General features: G+C 41.4%; 1 protein-coding gene across 14 annotated transcripts in view; it reads left to right on the forward strand.

Annotated features, from left to right (window-relative positions):
- The window catches only part of IKBKB (inhibitor of nuclear factor kappa B kinase subunit beta), a 75,391-nt gene that overhangs the window by 39,776 nt on the left and 18,858 nt on the right, over positions 1 to 16,757 (forward strand). For all 14 annotated transcript variants that reach the window (XR_004958047.1, XM_036249763.1, XM_036249768.1 and 11 more), the window contains 3 exons: positions 9,170 to 9,258; positions 10,640 to 10,729; positions 12,934 to 13,058. Coding sequence is in view for 13 of the 14 variants with exons in the window: in XM_036249763.1 (XP_036105656.1) it covers positions 9,170 to 9,258; positions 10,640 to 10,729; positions 12,934 to 13,058 (304 nt within the window). In the remaining variant the exon portion in view is untranslated. The remainder of the gene's footprint in view (positions 1 to 9,169; positions 9,259 to 10,639; positions 10,730 to 12,933; positions 13,059 to 16,757) is intronic.

Here is a 16,757-nt window from a genome sequence, read left to right on the forward strand (position 1 = left end):
GACACTTTTGATGAAAGGTGGGCAAGAAGGGAATGAAGTAGGGCAAAATCAAGTAATGACATATTTAAGGTTAGAAGCCAGTCTGACAGAAAATTCTGTCTCCCTCTCTATCCTGTGTCTTTCTTTTGAATGGAGTTCACAATGAGGGCAGTTTGACACTGCACCAATATGACCTGACTGGGGTGGGCATTCATTTGGCCAGACTGATTCCTTCATGCACTGGCCCATGTGGGTCTACTGGAAGGGTCCTGTCTACCTAGAAGGTCTAATCCATAGGTCAAGGATCTCACCTGTTTTTCTGACATCTTGCCACATGGCTTGCCCATGTGCATTTTCTCAGACGTTTACTTTATTGTATTTTCCCCAGTGGCCAGATCATTAATGTATTCTCTGTTGAGTTGGGTTGAAAGCTGGTTAATAGGTTGGGGAATATTATGTTGTTCCTCATGGGAAACTTTTATTTTGTTTCTCCCTAGTTAGAGCTTCAAGTCATTTTTTAAAATGTTATCCTTGCCAATATTTTTTTCTTTCACTCATTTGTGCACTCAGCAAATGGTTGTTAAAAAAAGTCTTAAGTTAATGGCTTAGGAGCACACAACTGTTTACTTCCTCATATAACCTTTTACTTCCTCAAGTGATTCTCTGGTGATATTAACAGAGCTTCTTCTGGTTGTGTATTCTTCGGTCTGGGCATGTTGTATCCAGTTACCACTGACTCGTGGGGTAGCTTTTGTATTATTTATTACCTATTCAAGTTGTATGCGTGCGTGTAAGTTATACATAAATCAGAATAACCAAGACAAGTTGTTGTTCAGTTCTCTTACAGGCAGAAGAATATTAAAATTCTTTAGTTCACTGATTCTCTATCTTTTCTCTCTGTGACCCCAAGTTAGAAATAATGAGGCTTTGAAGCATTCATACACTGGAATTAAATTCTCAAAGGTGGAGACTTTAGTCCTTACTGTATCTTCAGTATCTGGAACAGTAGTACTTTATGTAGCAGCTTCTCTATAAATATTTGTCAAACAAATGAAATAAATCCCAAGGAAAATTAAAATAAGTAAGGACCTATGAAAAGGGAACATATTACATATATGTAACACTCCCAGGTCTGATACCAGCTCTTCCACTTGGTGGTGGTTGTAACCTTAGGCATGTTACTTAATTTGTAAGGAGATCAATTTCATTAGCTGTGAAATTGGACCATTACTTACTTTATTAGAATTATTATGAGGATAAAATGAGCTGATGTACATAAGGCTCCTGGCAGAATGTGCAGTCAGCAAGTGTTAGTTCCTTTCTCATTTCCTTTCCTCTCTGGATTTGGATTTACAGCGTCCCTTTTGAAAACTTCCGTCACCTTAATTTGGGTGTTGACCTGAGATGGGGATCCAGTGAGCCAGGCAGGTGGTTGTCTATGAGACTTCCCTTTCTCAGACCCATTCCTATCTCAGCCACCTTTTGTATGCAATTACAAGCTCTGACTTTGTGGTTGTGGTGGAGGTGGCTGATAAACTTGAATTTTACTTTTATTCCCATTGTGTACAAGGTTCATTAAATTTATTTCTTTTGCAAGGATTTTGTCACTGAGCCAGAGTTCAAAAGCTCTTTTTGGAGTTCATCTCACATAACTGTTTTGTATTCTGCAACATTTCCGGAGCATATTTTGTTCCAGTTTGTTTCAAGTGCTGGCGCCACATTCTCTTTGTTGGAGTTGCCACTCTGTTCTCTGCCAGGTTGATTTCAGATAAGTGGCAGAGCCACACCCTTGCCTGCTGGGTCCAGATTCATTGCCTTCTCTTTCGGTTAAACCTGTTTACCCCCATATTTTCTGTGCCACTGACCTTCCAGAGATGCTCACTCAGAGTAGTACCAAGATAATAGACACAGGTCAGATTTTTCCAGTGAACTTTAAATTGCTCAAGAAGATATTGCTGTGTACAGGTGCCTGGCAAACACGTGGTTGAGCCCCGTTTCCTCTGCCAGGACAGGCCTGTTAGACCATTGTTTTATGCTGGTAAGAGATCTGGAGACAGGTGTAGAGGCAGCTGGAAATTATTCATCTTCCAATTAATGTAATCCTAAAATAGCTCAAGAAAGTTGTATCTAAAATGGACTCTATTGAAACAGCCTTGCTCATTGTTCTTTGGAAAACATTGGCATGTGTTTCCTTCTGCCAGCAGAGGAGCAGACTCCTGGGCACTCGAGATTGAGGTAGATTACTATACTCTGTAGTCCCATGTCTCTGCTCTCTGAGGGGTGGGGACCTGCCCATGCAGGCCCAGCTGGGTGGGCCAGTTGTGCATTTGCCAGGGCCTTATCGGATCTTAGATCTGACTCAGTCTTCCTTGATTCTTCAGGTGGCTGGTTGATAGTGGTGACTGACCATCCTGTCCTCTGAGCCTTTAGGAACTTCACTCCCCATTTTTGTCTGTGCTTCATTCTTTGAGTCACCGTCTCTGTACCTATGGAGCTGCTCCTAGCAGGCATCCAGTACATTAACATTAAAGAGCAGAGAGGATTTCAAGAGAACACAGGGCTTTAGGGAAGAGAGCTCCATTCTAGAAATCAGACATTGGGCTCTCTATGTAGTATTTCTCTCACTGAGGATTTATAACAAAAGAGGGTCACCTGATCTCAGAAAATCAGATAATTTGTGTATAAGTATGTTAGAAAGCATAAGTAACCAGGTTAATGAATATGATAAAAGAGAAGACAACTAGCTTTCAGTTCCGGCTTCTCTACTTTCCCAGCTCTGTCTCTTTGTGCAAGGACCTTTTTGGTCTATTTATCTTTCCATTTCCTCTTTATGGAAAACTATGGTAACTTTCTGGGCCTTCCAAAATAATTAAAAAAAAAAAAAAAAGAGGGATCTGGGCTAAGTTTTTATTGATTTTAGAGATAGGAAAGGAGAGGGAGAGAAAAACATCAACCAGCTGCCTCTTGCATGTTCCCTACTGGGGATTGAGCCCACAAACCGGGCATGTGCCCTATCTGGGATTTGAACTGGTGACCTCTCGTTGCATGGGACAGTATTCAACCACTGAGCCACGCCAGCCAGGGCACCCCAGAATGCCTTGATGTTCACTCCATTGTTCCATCCTGACTGCTTCCTAGTTTCTCTCCCCTTTCCCTTAATGCAACATCTTTTGCCCAGAGCTTTGCTTGATGCATTTTGTATTTCTGCTCCACCCTGTTCGTCCCTGGACTGACCACCAGTATTGTGTCTGCCAGGCCATTCTCATGACATATGTATCAACTACATCTCCAAAATCTGTATGTTCAACTCTGACCTCTTTCTTGTGCCACTTGCCCCATCTTTCTGCCAATTTTGAACCTCATTTCTTAGAATCTACCCCTCTTCCTGCTCCACACCCTCCTATTTAAACAGTCACCAAATCCTTTCATCCTTCCTTTGTGTTGTATATTCCATGTTCCCTTCCTGTTCCTACTGCCTCCACTAACTGTGTCATTGCAAATTACTACAGGAGGTTACTAATCCTTCTTTCATTTGAAGACCACTTTCATCACACTCCATCATTAGGTCAAGGCCAAACCTTTTTTTTTTTTTTTTTGGTACATGCCCCTAGTGGGAACAGAACTCGGGACTCTCTGGTCCATAGGCCGACGCTCCAACCACTGAGCCAAACCGGCCAGGGCAAGGCCAAACCTCTTAACCTTGCATTTCTCCCAATCCACTATACAGACTTTCGCCGCTTCCCTCTATCACAGTTTTTCAAATATTATACTATATTGTACTGTGTTGGGAAGAACCGCGACAGAGGGAAGCCGTGAAAGTCGAAGCGCGAAGTGGTGAGGGATGACTGTATATAAATAAAGAGTCCCATTTCGCGGAAATTCATTTATCGCGGTAGAGTCTGGAACTGATGCACCTGATAAATGAGAGCCGACTGTAGCCAACTTCACATGTATGTGGCTTGGAAAACCCACTTTTCAATCCTGCTAGCCTTTGCCCCGCTCCTCCTTGGAGAATGCTGCTCCTGCACCTCCCCAACAACCCGAAGCCTTCTTATCTTTTGAACACAGCTTTAGACTTGCCCCTTCCATGGGACTCGTCCTCACCCGTCACTCACAGTGGTTCTCCCTCTCATGGCTTCCTTTTCCCCCTTTTGCCTACTGCACGCACTTGGTACTTGGCATCCCTGCTGTTGTTACATGATCTCTGCCTGTGGTTGACAATAAAGACTGGCTTCTGGGCTTGGGGCCTGTTGAACAGACTTTGTGTTGTAAGTGAAGAAAATGCTTTGATTCACTGGCACATTTTTCATAATACCTAGCAAACAGAAGACACTTTATATGTTACTAGTTGAATGGGTGAGAAAATGATTTTTCACTTTTCTCTTAGTACTTGGGGTGCCTGCCTTGCTATCTTGCTGATTATTTTAGCTGAGAAACTTTTAGCTGAACTAAATCTTTCTCTACACATCTTTACTTGGCCTTTTGTTTGGAAAGTTCAGTGACATCAAAATGACTGGCACATAGTAGGCACATGGTCAATTTTTATTGAGTGATCAAACATCCTGTTGCCTTTCTTACTCATTGGTGACTTAAATCACCAATTGGTGGCCGCCTTTTCTGTCTCTTCCAATCTATGTGTCAGCCTTTGGTCCATTTATCTTTCCATTTCTTCTCTATGGAATGTATCCCAAGCAAAAATGTTCTTAAGGGAGTTTGGTAATCCCTTTGGATTTGGAATGTGGTAAGTAGAGTAGAGACTCATAGACACAAGTCTTATAAAACTGTTTTTCTACGAGGAAGTCTAGCTGGTCCTATCTATTCCCTAATTTGTGATTAGTAATCTGAAAAAAATATACAGTATCTGTGCCCAGCCAGTGTGGCTCAGTGGATTGAACGTCATCCCATGGACTGAGAGGTTCCAATTCAACTCCTGGTCAGGCACATGCCCAGGTTTTGGGCTCGATCCCCAGTGTGGGGCATGCAGGAGGCAGCTGATTAATGTTTCTTTCTCACATAGATGTTTGTGTCTCTCTCTCTCCAAAAAAAAAAAAAAAAAATCCATAAAACATATTTTTTAAAAAGAAAAAATAAACAGAATCTGTGATTTGAGATTCTGGTTCATCAATAAGAACTCCAGGTGTGTCACATTCTTCAGTTATATATTTGTCTACCTGATGGGCTAAGGGAAAGCTGCGCTAAGTACCTGACAAGGATAATAGGAGGAGGCTCTCGCTTTCCTGTGGCCAGTCCTTAACTTAGACCCTGTGCGCAGTATCTGTCCTAGGAATTCTTTTCTGTAACTGAAACATGAGAAATGAACTTTTAGGCTTTGATGCTTGTGGTGTGGTTTTCAATTTTTTTTTTTATCACCCAAGGACATTTTTGCATTTATCTTTATCTTCAGATAGAGCAGGAGGGAGAGAGGGAGGAAGAGAGAGAGAGAAAAACATCGATGTGAGAGAGACACATCGATGGGTTGCCACCCACATAACCCCAACCGGGGCTGGGGACAAACTGCAACTGAGGTATGTGCCCTTAGCGGGAACCGAACCCAGGGCTGATGCTCTAACTGCTGAGCCAAACCAGCCAGGGCTGGTTTTCAATTTGTATACATGTGTATTATCAGTGTTGCTAGAAATTTAGATTTTTAAATAAACTTAAATGCAAAAGTATTTTTCTTAATCTCAAATTCTTATTTTCCATCCGATTTAAATAAAATTAGGTTCTCTTGGCTTGACACAATTTTGATTCATTTCATGATGCTCTTCAGGTACTATTTTATAAAATGTAGCACAGTCAAGCTGAACTATGCTTTTAAAGGACTGATTCTGTAAGGAGAGCTATTTAAGAGGTCTTGCCTATCCAAGTTTTGACTTTCACTCAGTCCAAGAAACTATCTATAACAATACCTGTAGGATTCTTTAATTTCCTACTTTAAGTTGTCAAAAATATTTGAGAATAAATGACTGCCCCAAAATGAAGATTAACATTTGTTATATATAGTTGCTTAAGCATAAAAATAGACAGCTATTAATAGTAATCAGTGGATTGAGTGACTAACCTGACATCCCACCTCATTAAAGATCTGGTGACAGTTCTTAATCAGCATGGCTAGAGAATGGTGCTTTCATTTTGATCTGAGCTCTTCTCCCTCACTGTGGGGCTTATTGGAACATCTCACCTGCTCATGCCCTATGTATTTGCACATCTAGCTTCAGAGGCCTTGTCTTAGTCTGAGCATGTGTGCTTGCTTAAAGTATAGTGAGTCTCCACTTTCATGCATTCTGCTTTTGAACACATCAGCCGATACTTTTATATATTATACCCTGACACTCTTGTCATACATCCAACCAGGACTTCTGTGAGTTGGTCAGTAAACATTTTGCGTTATTGCACCTCAGCGCTCCCTGACAGCCACTAGTTCAGTTTCAATAGTAGCACCACCCCTGTGTGCAAGGTTGTATTTGTGCAATTATTATAGTGTTGTTTTATACTTTGATTCTTTAATAAAAATTAGTAAAACAAAAATGAAAGTGTGGTAAGAAGCATTGGTTTTTAAAAATTAATACAGTAGAGAACAAGATGGAGTAGAATTTTTTAGGCGTTGAAAGTAGGAAGTCTTGCCTGGCCAGAGTGGCTCAGTGGTTGAGCATTGACCCATGCACCAAGAGGTCGCCGGTTCGATCCTCAGTCAGGGCACATGCCCAGGTTGTGGGTCAAATTGCCAGTGAGGGGCATGGAGGAGGCAGATGTGGGTGTTCTCTTTCATCCATGTTTCTATCTCTCCCTCTCTCTAAAAATCAATAAAAAGAGAAAAAAAATTAAAAAGAAAGTAGGAAGTCCTTCACTTCATTTGGACAGTCAGTGGATCTAAACCAATCTACTGTATTCAGATATGAAAGAAAATAAAAATAAGGAGCACATATGAAATGCTGGAACTATATGGTCAAAGCTGAGTTTAAAGGGCAAATGTAATTAGAAATTTTATAATATAATGTAATGTTGTGAGATGGAACTGCCCAAATCAGATGTTAGTTGCTTAGCTGTCTCAGTTTGACTTTCAAATGTGTTTTTAGGAAATGTTCGACATGAAAGTCTTTACATGGCATGTCTGATCACTGGTTCCTATGAAAGGCCTCTCCTTCCTGCTCTGTAGAGCAGACAGGAATGCCTGCACAGGGCAGGGGGCTGCCTGCCTGCTTGGCTTGCCTGCATTCTCAGTCTGGCTTGATGAGTTTGTTAAACCTCTCTTAGTGTTATTGCATTTGCTTTTGACTTTTTTAAAAACAGAAACCCATACTGTTAACTTGGAAATGCATCATTGACATTCCTGAGTCATACTATCTATATCTGAGTTATATCATCTATAAACCTAAATGATTTAAAAACAGTTGTCTGTTATAATGTGGATCTGCCATAATTTTTTCAACCATTCCCTGGCAGATGACTTTCAGTTTATTTCTGACTATTTCATTTCATGCTATGCAATAAGCATTCTTATTTATGATGCTTTTGGTTTTACAAACTAGACTACCACAGGTGGAAATAATGGGTCAAACAACACGTATGTTTTAAAATTTAATAGATATCACTGTATTTTTTCCCCAAAAAGGCACAGCGATTTTTATTCCTCCCAGCAATGTAAGGAAGTGTCTTTTATTTCTCACCTAAAATTCTTGCCAGTCGAAGAGGTGAAAAAAGGCATTTCATTGTGCTTTAATTTGTGCTTTTTGGACTACTTGTGACCTTGACAGCTTTCTGCATTGCTCACCATTTGCCTTTCTTCTTCTGTAAATTGTCTTCTTATGTAAATTGCTTTCTTATGGACTTGTAAGAGCTTTTTGTCTATTAGGTATAGCTACTCTTTGGCATATGTGTTGCAGATATTTTTTTCCCAGCCCTTTTGTTTTGACTTTATGAATCGTTATCTTTTGCCATAAACTTAAAGACCCTTTCTGTGTTATTTTTATTGCTTTTCTTTATGCCATATACTTTTCTTCACCTACTACTACTATTTTTTTGCTAAATTTACCCCTTGGTATTTTAGAGTTTCTGTTGCTAATGTGAATGCATTTTTTTTCTTTCTTCAACTGAATATAAGGGACATAGAGAAAAGCTACCAATTTATATCTACTAGTTTTGTTTCCAAATAACTTACTAAATTCTTTCCAGTTTTTAGCCTATTGAGTTTTCTAGGCATATAGTCCTATCATCCCCAAATAAAGATAATTTATCTCTTTCTGATACTTACTTTTTTTTTCTTCTGTAGTACAATTAGCTAGAACTTCTGTTGAAGTTATTAAAACCTGCCCTACGAGTAAAAATCACATCCCACTTGGAGTTAGACCGTAGATGCCTCCTCCCCACCGCGTTGCTCTGTGCCATGCCCCTCCTGTGTCATCATCCCATTTCCTCTTCACACAAGAGTTGTGGGTATCACATACCTTCAAAGCCAGTACTGGGCAGGCTCCTTCCTTTCCAGCTAGATTCTGAGCTCTTTAAAATTGGGGATCATGTCCTCATTTTATGTCCCTCACCGGACCTAGCAGACAACTGGGTGCATAGTAAACATGTCTCACTGTCAGATGTGTTGAATGTGCTCCTTGAATGTGCTCCTGTTCTCTTCTTCAGTGCTCCCCTCTTCTTCCTTGAGGCTGGCTATGCCTTATTGGTCTCTAGACCAGATGACCAAAGTGCTCTTTGTCCACAGGGGCCTTCTCCCTTACCCACCTGGATTATTGAACCTCTGTACCAGAGGAGTTCACCTTCTCAAACTTGATCAGCATCACTGGAGAGCTTGTTAAAACACAGATTGCAGGGTCATCCCCAGATTCAGTAGGTCTGGGGTGGGACCTAACAACTTTGTATTTCTGACAAGTTTGGATGCTGCTGTTCCTGGCAATACAATTTGAGAACCACTGCTCTAGACTGTAGTTGGTAACCTCAAGGATGCAAGGCTGCGAGTTTTTTGTGTGAAAAAGCCAGATTTTTGTGGTGGTCCAAATTCTGCTCACAAAGCCAGATACCCTTCACTTCACCTGAGGGGCTTCTGCCCAGGTCCCGTCCCTCCACCATGAATCTCTGCACTAGGAGTCAGCCTATGGGTCACGTGCACATGATATTCATCTTTCACAGCATAGGTGGTTTTTTTAGGGTTAACGAAAACTCACTCCCTTTTCCATCCTCTCAGCCTCTGCACTTAGATACCTTCATGAAAACAGAATCATCCATCGGGATCTAAAGCCAGAAAACATCGTCCTGCAGCAAGGAGAGCAAAGAGTGAGTGACCCTCCTGGGACTCGGAAAGTCCCAGGGAATTGGCTCAGGGAAGCTGCCCTGGAAGGAACAAGCTTTGTATGTTTGTTTATATTTGCATTTCCTCGAGTTTTTATATTTGCTTTGATTCTCTGGGAATGTTTTTTGATTTGAAACAAAATGGGCAAAAAATTCTTGCTTGCAGATTGAGGCAAGTTTGAATGGATCACATTGTTAATGGCCCAAGTTGCAAGAATCTGATAAGGAAAATAATGTTTTTTTTACCACCTCCAGTCTCAACCCTTTGAGAGCAGAACTTTGGGACTAGTATGTCTTGGAAATAGTCTTTGTTTTCTATTTGTTCGAAAGTGGCTACTTTTGATGCTAATATGGAAACCAACTCTAAGTTGGCTCTAGATGTGGCTGAGAAGAGGCCTCTGGAGCTGGTACCTGCCCATGGAGGCTGGTCCAGCCTGCAGTTTCCCCAGAGCTCTTAGTGACCCTCTTCAGTGGCCTTCCTGCTTATGTGTGGTGATGACCTCCCTGTGGGGCTTAGGCTTGGTGCTGTGCTTTTTCTATTTTATTATTATTTTTTTATCCTCACCCAAGGATATTTTTCCATTGATTTTTAGGTAGAGTGGGAGGGAGGGAGGGAGGGAGAGAGAGAGAGAAACATGAATGTGAGAGAGACATATCTATTGGTTGCCTCCCGCATGACTCCAATCGATGCCGGGGATCAAACCTGCAACCCAGGTATGTGCATTGAACCCACGACTGGGAATCGAACCCATGACTCTTGGGTCTGCGAGTCGATCCTCAAACCAGTCAAGGCAGTGCTGTGCTTTTTCATGGCCTTGTTTGTTTAGCTGGGGGTGATGAGCAAGGGCTCAGCTGAGAGGAATTTAGTATCTCAACTGTGGGTCACTTCATCTCTCTGATACAGCTTCCGTCAGCATTCTAGGCTGACCCATGACTTCATAGCGCTCACCTTTGTTTCATCTCACACTCATTCTTGCATTGGTTCTAAGAGTTGAGAACTAAAGGCATTTGCTTCTGAGAAGAGGCCAGCCTGGTCTTTCACATCATGAAGTCCAGGTTTAGCAATGTCGAAGGCTGGTGCATCCTCTGTTAAAGCTGGCCTTCCTCTGGTGATTGGTCACAGAGCAAGGGAGAGCATAGGCCTTTTCCCAGTGTTTTTACAGCGTAAATTTGTTTCTCTTTGTCCTAAATTGACCATGTTGAAGGCATTTGCCTGTGTATTTGGTGGTTCTTAGTAACTTAGGATCTACTATCACCTGGGAATTCAGAAATATCTCCTGCTCTGTCAGCAAACAATCAGAATTCTTATAGGAGGATAATATATTCTCATAATCCTCAGATTTCTCCTCCTCCCTTTTCTTTTCAGTTAATACACAAAATTATTGACCTAGGATATGCCAAGGAACTGGATCAGGGCAGTCTCTGTACTTCCTTTGTGGGGACCCTGCAATACCTGGTAAGAAATGGGGTTTACCTGTTTGCTGATCAGTGTCTCTCCGATGGCCATATTGCGGCGCTCCTCTCTACCCTTGCCTTCTAGCATAAGTCTTCCCAGCTCTTTGGATGTTTCCTAGATGCATAGGAACTATTGTATGAGGTCAGAACCATAATCTGGCCAAGCCAGCATTTTTGCCAGCAGAGGCCCCGTGGAAGAATGTGGTCATCTTCTCGGGGCTCTGCTGGTGTGCCCTCACAAATTTCCAGTAACCTCTGTGCTTCCATATTTTGTCTGAAAATAAAGAATTTAAACTAGATTTAAAGTGGTCTGTAGAGGCCGCAGTTCCCATGAAGTGCTCAGGGGCCATTGAGGAGCAGCTGAGCTCTGAGCTCCCACCCTTTTTTTCTGTTATTTGGTCTGAATGTTGTGGTTCTATTTGAGTCATTCATTCATTCATTCAAGAAATAGTGATCGAGTGTAGGCTCTGTGCCAGGCACTGTACTAGGAGCTGGCAATGCAGTGGGAAAGAAGACAGACATTTCTGTGGCCTCTAGGAGCTTAGAGTTTAGCAAGAAAGTAGGCATTACCGGAGACTTACACCAATAACTAAGAAATTGCAGTTGTTGTAAGTGCTGCAAAGGAAAGTGCGAGGTGTGATAAAAATATATGTTAGGAAGACCAAGCCTGGTCTGGGACTTGAAGGATGAGTAGGTGAAAAGGGGCTGGAGGTGGGGGAGGGAGAGGAAGTCCCAGGCAAAGGGATAGTACAGTGGGAGGCCAGAAAGTGTGACTGGAACCTAGGGAAGAAGGAAGAGAGTATCTTGAGTTGAAGCTGGAGAGAGAGGTAGAGGACAGATGATGCAGGGGCCCTTGTTGGCTGGGTTCAAGATTTTAGACTTTCTCCTAAAGCCTCCGGAGAGACATCGAAGGGTTTTCAGTTGGAGAGGAATTAGGTTTACCTTTTGAAGAGATTACTCTTGATACGGTGGAGAGAATGAATTTCACTGAACGAGAGTAAAGTCATGGTCAGGTAGTAAGGAGGACAATGTGATAGGCAGTTCAGAGTTGATGGCAGCAGTGAGGATGTAGAAAATTATTTAAGCAATTCTTAGCAAGAGACTTAGCAAGACCTGGTGATAGATTGCTTGTGGATGATAACCAATAAAATGTTGATTAAATAAAGGAGGCTGTGGTTAAAAAAACAAAAACAATAAAAGGTTAAAAATCACTGGATTTGACGAGTTTAAATATTCTATCCAGCTCTTAAATTTAAAAAAAATTATTTGAAGTCTTTCTGAGTACATTTATACTTCCTATTTATCCCACCAATTAGGGTATGGTTTCCACCAGTTTATCATCCGCTCTATAGTATAGAGGTTTCAGAGTGGTAACTCTGGGCAGACTATGATTCAGCACCTGTGTCCATATAGTGTAATCACATAGGTCCTGCTGAGTGTCATCTGGCATCCTCATTGACTCAGCAGCAGCTTGGTGGGGGGAGAGGGGAGCCCCATGCTCTGACTAGGATGCTCAGTGAAATTGTTCACTTGCAGAAGCCAAAACTTCTGTCTATAATGAGACACAGAGATTGACCTGATCATCCCCCAATTTTTCCTTGTGGTTTGGACTCCTTGGCCCTTCCATAAGAGTCGCACATCCACCCAGACCACACACAGTGCTGTCTTCATGCCTTGCTTATGGTGGTCCTTTTGGAATGTTTCCTCTCAGACACTCATGTACAGAGCCGTATTCCAAGCCCGGGTCTGGTCCCACCGGTGCTTCAGAGCTTTCCTTGGTCACCCCAGCTCCCTCTACCTGGGAGTCTTGCATCTGGCTTTTTTTTTTCAGCCTGATTGTAAATATTCCATTTCATTGTACACCACATGTCATAAACCATATGTGTGTGTTATGCATTTGGTGTGTACATTTTTCCTTTGTTGTATGTAGTCTATCTTCCCATCTCTACACAGCGCCCAAGAGAAGGTTATATGACGTATTCTGATCTACCTAAAAGTACCCTTAGGGGCCCTTGTGTCAACATCAGGAGTCAGAGAAGTACAGAAAAATCCTAGCTACCACCACCTAAACATGGTCACCTCACCCTTGAGTGGATGTGCCAGTACCTCCTGGATGGAGCCAGGAAAAGTGTGGGGCATGACTAGAAGGGCTGGTTGCCCCCAACTGCAGCGGCTCAGGTATGTTTCCGCCATGTGTTGTTACAGGCTCCGGAACTGCTGGAGCAGCAGAAGTACACGGTGACTGTCGACTACTGGAGCTTTGGCACCTTGGCTTTCGAGTGCATCACGGGCTTCCGGCCTTTCCTCCCCAACTGGCAGCCTGTGCAGTGGTGAGTGAGGTGCCACGGCCCTGGGGCAGGGCTGGGGGAGTCTCCTGAAGGAAGGATATGTCTCTCTGTCTTTGTCATGTCATTTCACCTGTTCCCATCTCATTGGGCACTCTCAGGCTAAGCCTGAGACATCTGTGATCTGTCTCCCAGAGAGAAAGTCCTGTTGGGACCCTGCATGTGGGTAGTTCGAGCTCCAAAGACCTAGAAAATAGAGTAGTTGTCAAGTACTAACATCTTTAAGTATACCATATAAATGGCCTTTGCATGTTGCCAGTAGGTACTAGCAACATGCCAGTACCTTCACAGACCGTTGTGTAAATGTGTGCACTAACCCTGACAATGTTGTGTATTAGTAAACAACTGAAGGACATGTGCACAAGACAAATAAGAAATATTACATGAAAATTTGTTGTTGACAGAGTTCACTAAACCTGAATATAAATTTTTGTTTTAAAAATATGAGAAAGTGGCTTAAAATATGAACCAAATAAGTTACAAAGAAAGATTTTCTAGTAAAAAACCAAAGGATACAATTAAGTTTTTAAAAATTACTCTATATTGTTTAACTGTATTTGATTATTAAAATGTGTTGATCTTTATATATATATATATATGGTGTGTGTGTGTATCATTACTGAAATGCATAATTTAAAAATTAACATTCCCCTAAATCAGTTAGGTTTCATTCAGAATTGTTCCTTGAGAGGCCACACACTAATTTAAATATTTTTTAAAATATGTTTTTATTGATTTTTTTAGAAAGGGAGGAGAGAGAGATAGAAACATCAGTCGGCTGCCTCCTGCATACCCCCTACTGGGGATCATGTCAACATCCTAGGTGTGTGTCCTCTCCTGGAATTGAACCAGTGACCTGTTGGTGCATGGGACTACACTCAGTGCACGGAGCCACACCAACTGGGTGCCGCACACGAATTTAAATGATGCTTCTATGGTTCAATTTTTCTTTTGTTTTCAGTTTTTAGGAGCAGTAGTAAGTTTGCATGGTTCAAGCTTCAAAAAGTGTAAAAATACAGTGACAAGTCATTGCAGACTGGTCTCCCAGCCCTGGTTTCCTAACCCACAGGCACCCGGTAGCATTGTTTTTTGTGGGGCTTCCAAGGATGTTTTGTACATATTGGCATGTATTTGTTTGTTCATTAATGTGTTTCTCCCTTTTTTTTACATTAGTGATAGCATGATATGAACTCCGTCCTGTGCTCCTAGAGCAGTTTTACACTGTGAGAATTTCCTTCACGCACCTTGGAAACAACCACTATGAACATTTTTGTATGTCCAGGCTCTTCAGTGTGTGTGTTATACTTAAAACATACACACACACACAAATTAATCACATACTCTCATAGAGCCCGCTTTTCAAACTTAGTATTGAAAATGCTTTATGTTTTCCCATATTATTTGTAGTGTCTGTTTGGTATTCTACTGAATGGCCTTACTATAACTTATTTGACTTATCTCCTATTGTTGGAAGCATGGATGGTTTATAAGTTTTACTTCTTAAAATAACACCAAGAATAACTTTGTTGGGAAATCCTTGTATATCCACAATTACTTTTCCCTAGGATAAATTCCTAGGAATGGAAGCAACAGATAAAAAAATTATACGTTTCAAAGGTTTTTGATGTGTATCAACAAAATGCTCAACAGAAAGATTGTATAAATATCGTTTCCACTAGGAACATGCAAAGCTGTCCCTTTCATCACACCATTGCCAGCACTGGCTATTGTCATTTTTCTACCTTTTTGGAAGTAGTAAAAACAATTAACTTTTCCAAAAAAGGTATTTGCATCTTGAGAATATTTATTTATGAGAATAAGATGTAGCCTTTGAAGTCTGTCCCAGAGACTCACTTTATGTGATGGCAGTCCAGTTCAGTCAACTATACACAAGATATTGGGAATGCAATGGTGTATGAGGCGAGGGCCCTGCCCTTGAGGAGTCCTGTGAAATGGCAAAGTATGCCCTCCTGTGGTGGCTTACTTTAAAACAAGCATTTCTTGTTTTGCACAGGTTCCAAATATTGAGGAATTAGCTAATTAATTCATAATTACATCTTTTTTTAAAATTATTCTCACCCAAGGACATTTTTGCACTTATCTTCAGATAGAGCAGGAGGGAGAGAGAGAGAAAAGGAGAGAGAAACATCGATGTGAGAGACACATCGAGTGGTTGCAACCCACATGACCCCATCTGGAGCTGGGGACAAACTGTAACCGAGTTATGTGCCCTTAGTGGGAACCGAACCCAGGACTCTCCGGTCCACGGGCCCAAGCTCTAACCACTGAGCAAAATCGGCCAGGGCCATAATTATATCATATAATGTAACCATTATGAAAAAACTTTAAATATCTGTACAGCTCTAGAGTTTTTAACTAACCAAGGAATTAACTGTATTTTTTCAGTTCAAATGTTGACCTTTTCTATTATTTATAACAAAATGAGTTAAAATCCATTAAAACTGGAAGAATAAGTGCTATTTGAAAATATATTCCTAATGGCTCATCATATTCATAGTAAGTCTGTTGTCTGCAGAATCAGCTTCCTAGACCTCCCCTCATCGGTGCTGGAAGGCCAGGTGACCACTTTCAAATGGTTTTCTCTGACGCCCGATAAGGAGCTGTGTAGTGGACTAGTGTGTGAGAAGTGCCTGTCTCGTCTGCTTTGTAATGCCTCAGACAACTCTTGTAAAACTTCACTTTCCTCTCAGATGGCAGGTAGACGGTAGTTTCAGGACAAATGCAATTTCAGCTTTATAATTCAGTTATAAAGCTACTTTGCAGTACATTTAGGACCTAAGCAATAAGCATTTTACTTACTATGTCCTTTTATTTTTATAATTCCCTATTGACAGACTAAGTTTTCTATCAGAGGATCATCCTACTTGAATGTAATGAAAAGTCTCGGTGCGCCTGACTTACAATAGTCGGTTTCAGCCAGAGCTGTAAACCACCAGCCCCTGCCACCTACCAACTCTATGAGGTTTCCCCTGTGCTCCAGATAGGCCAGTTAGTTCACCCTTTACCAATGAGAAGTGTTCAGGGGAATACTTTTTATCTTTTGGAAAGGAAAGATTCAGACATTCAAACAGAGTAGAAAGAACACCAGACTTGGGATTTGAGTCCCTAGTTCTGCCACTCTCCAGTTGTATGACCTTAGGCAAATCACCCGATCTTTATTTTCTTACCACTGAATGGGGGACGAAATACAAAATGTCTGCCATATGGGGTTATCCTGGCAAAGGAAGTACGTGTTTAGTGTCAAAGGACTTGCTTAGCTATGCATGATTCAAATTTTTACCCTCGTCACCATGAAAATTTGAAACCAGTTAGATTTAAAATTTTTTCCCTTTAAATACTGTTTCAGATGCATCAATAAGTTCTCTAAGTTGGGAAATGTTAAAGTTTGTTTATCCCTAGAAGTAAGACTTAGCTGTACACATTTAGAGGGAAGTGCATGTTGTGTGCATTTTCTGTCAGTGTGATATGTGCAGTAATCGTGGTTTAGAAGTTCTAACTTGATCCTCCTTCAAACATAAGAGCTTTGAATTAGCAAAAATGAAAGGTAGAGACAATGATAATGATAAGCCAAGGGTAAAATAGCTGTCTGTAGAACTCTGGACACAGGGTGGTTTATGACTACTCATTCAGGCAGTACTGACCATTCTTAAACTCAAAGAAGCC

This window comes from Molossus molossus, unplaced genomic scaffold (assembly GCF_014108415.1).
Source record: "Molossus molossus isolate mMolMol1 unplaced genomic scaffold, mMolMol1.p scaffold_m16_p_9, whole genome shotgun sequence".
Lineage (NCBI taxonomy): Eukaryota > Metazoa > Chordata > Mammalia > Chiroptera > Molossidae > Molossus > Molossus molossus.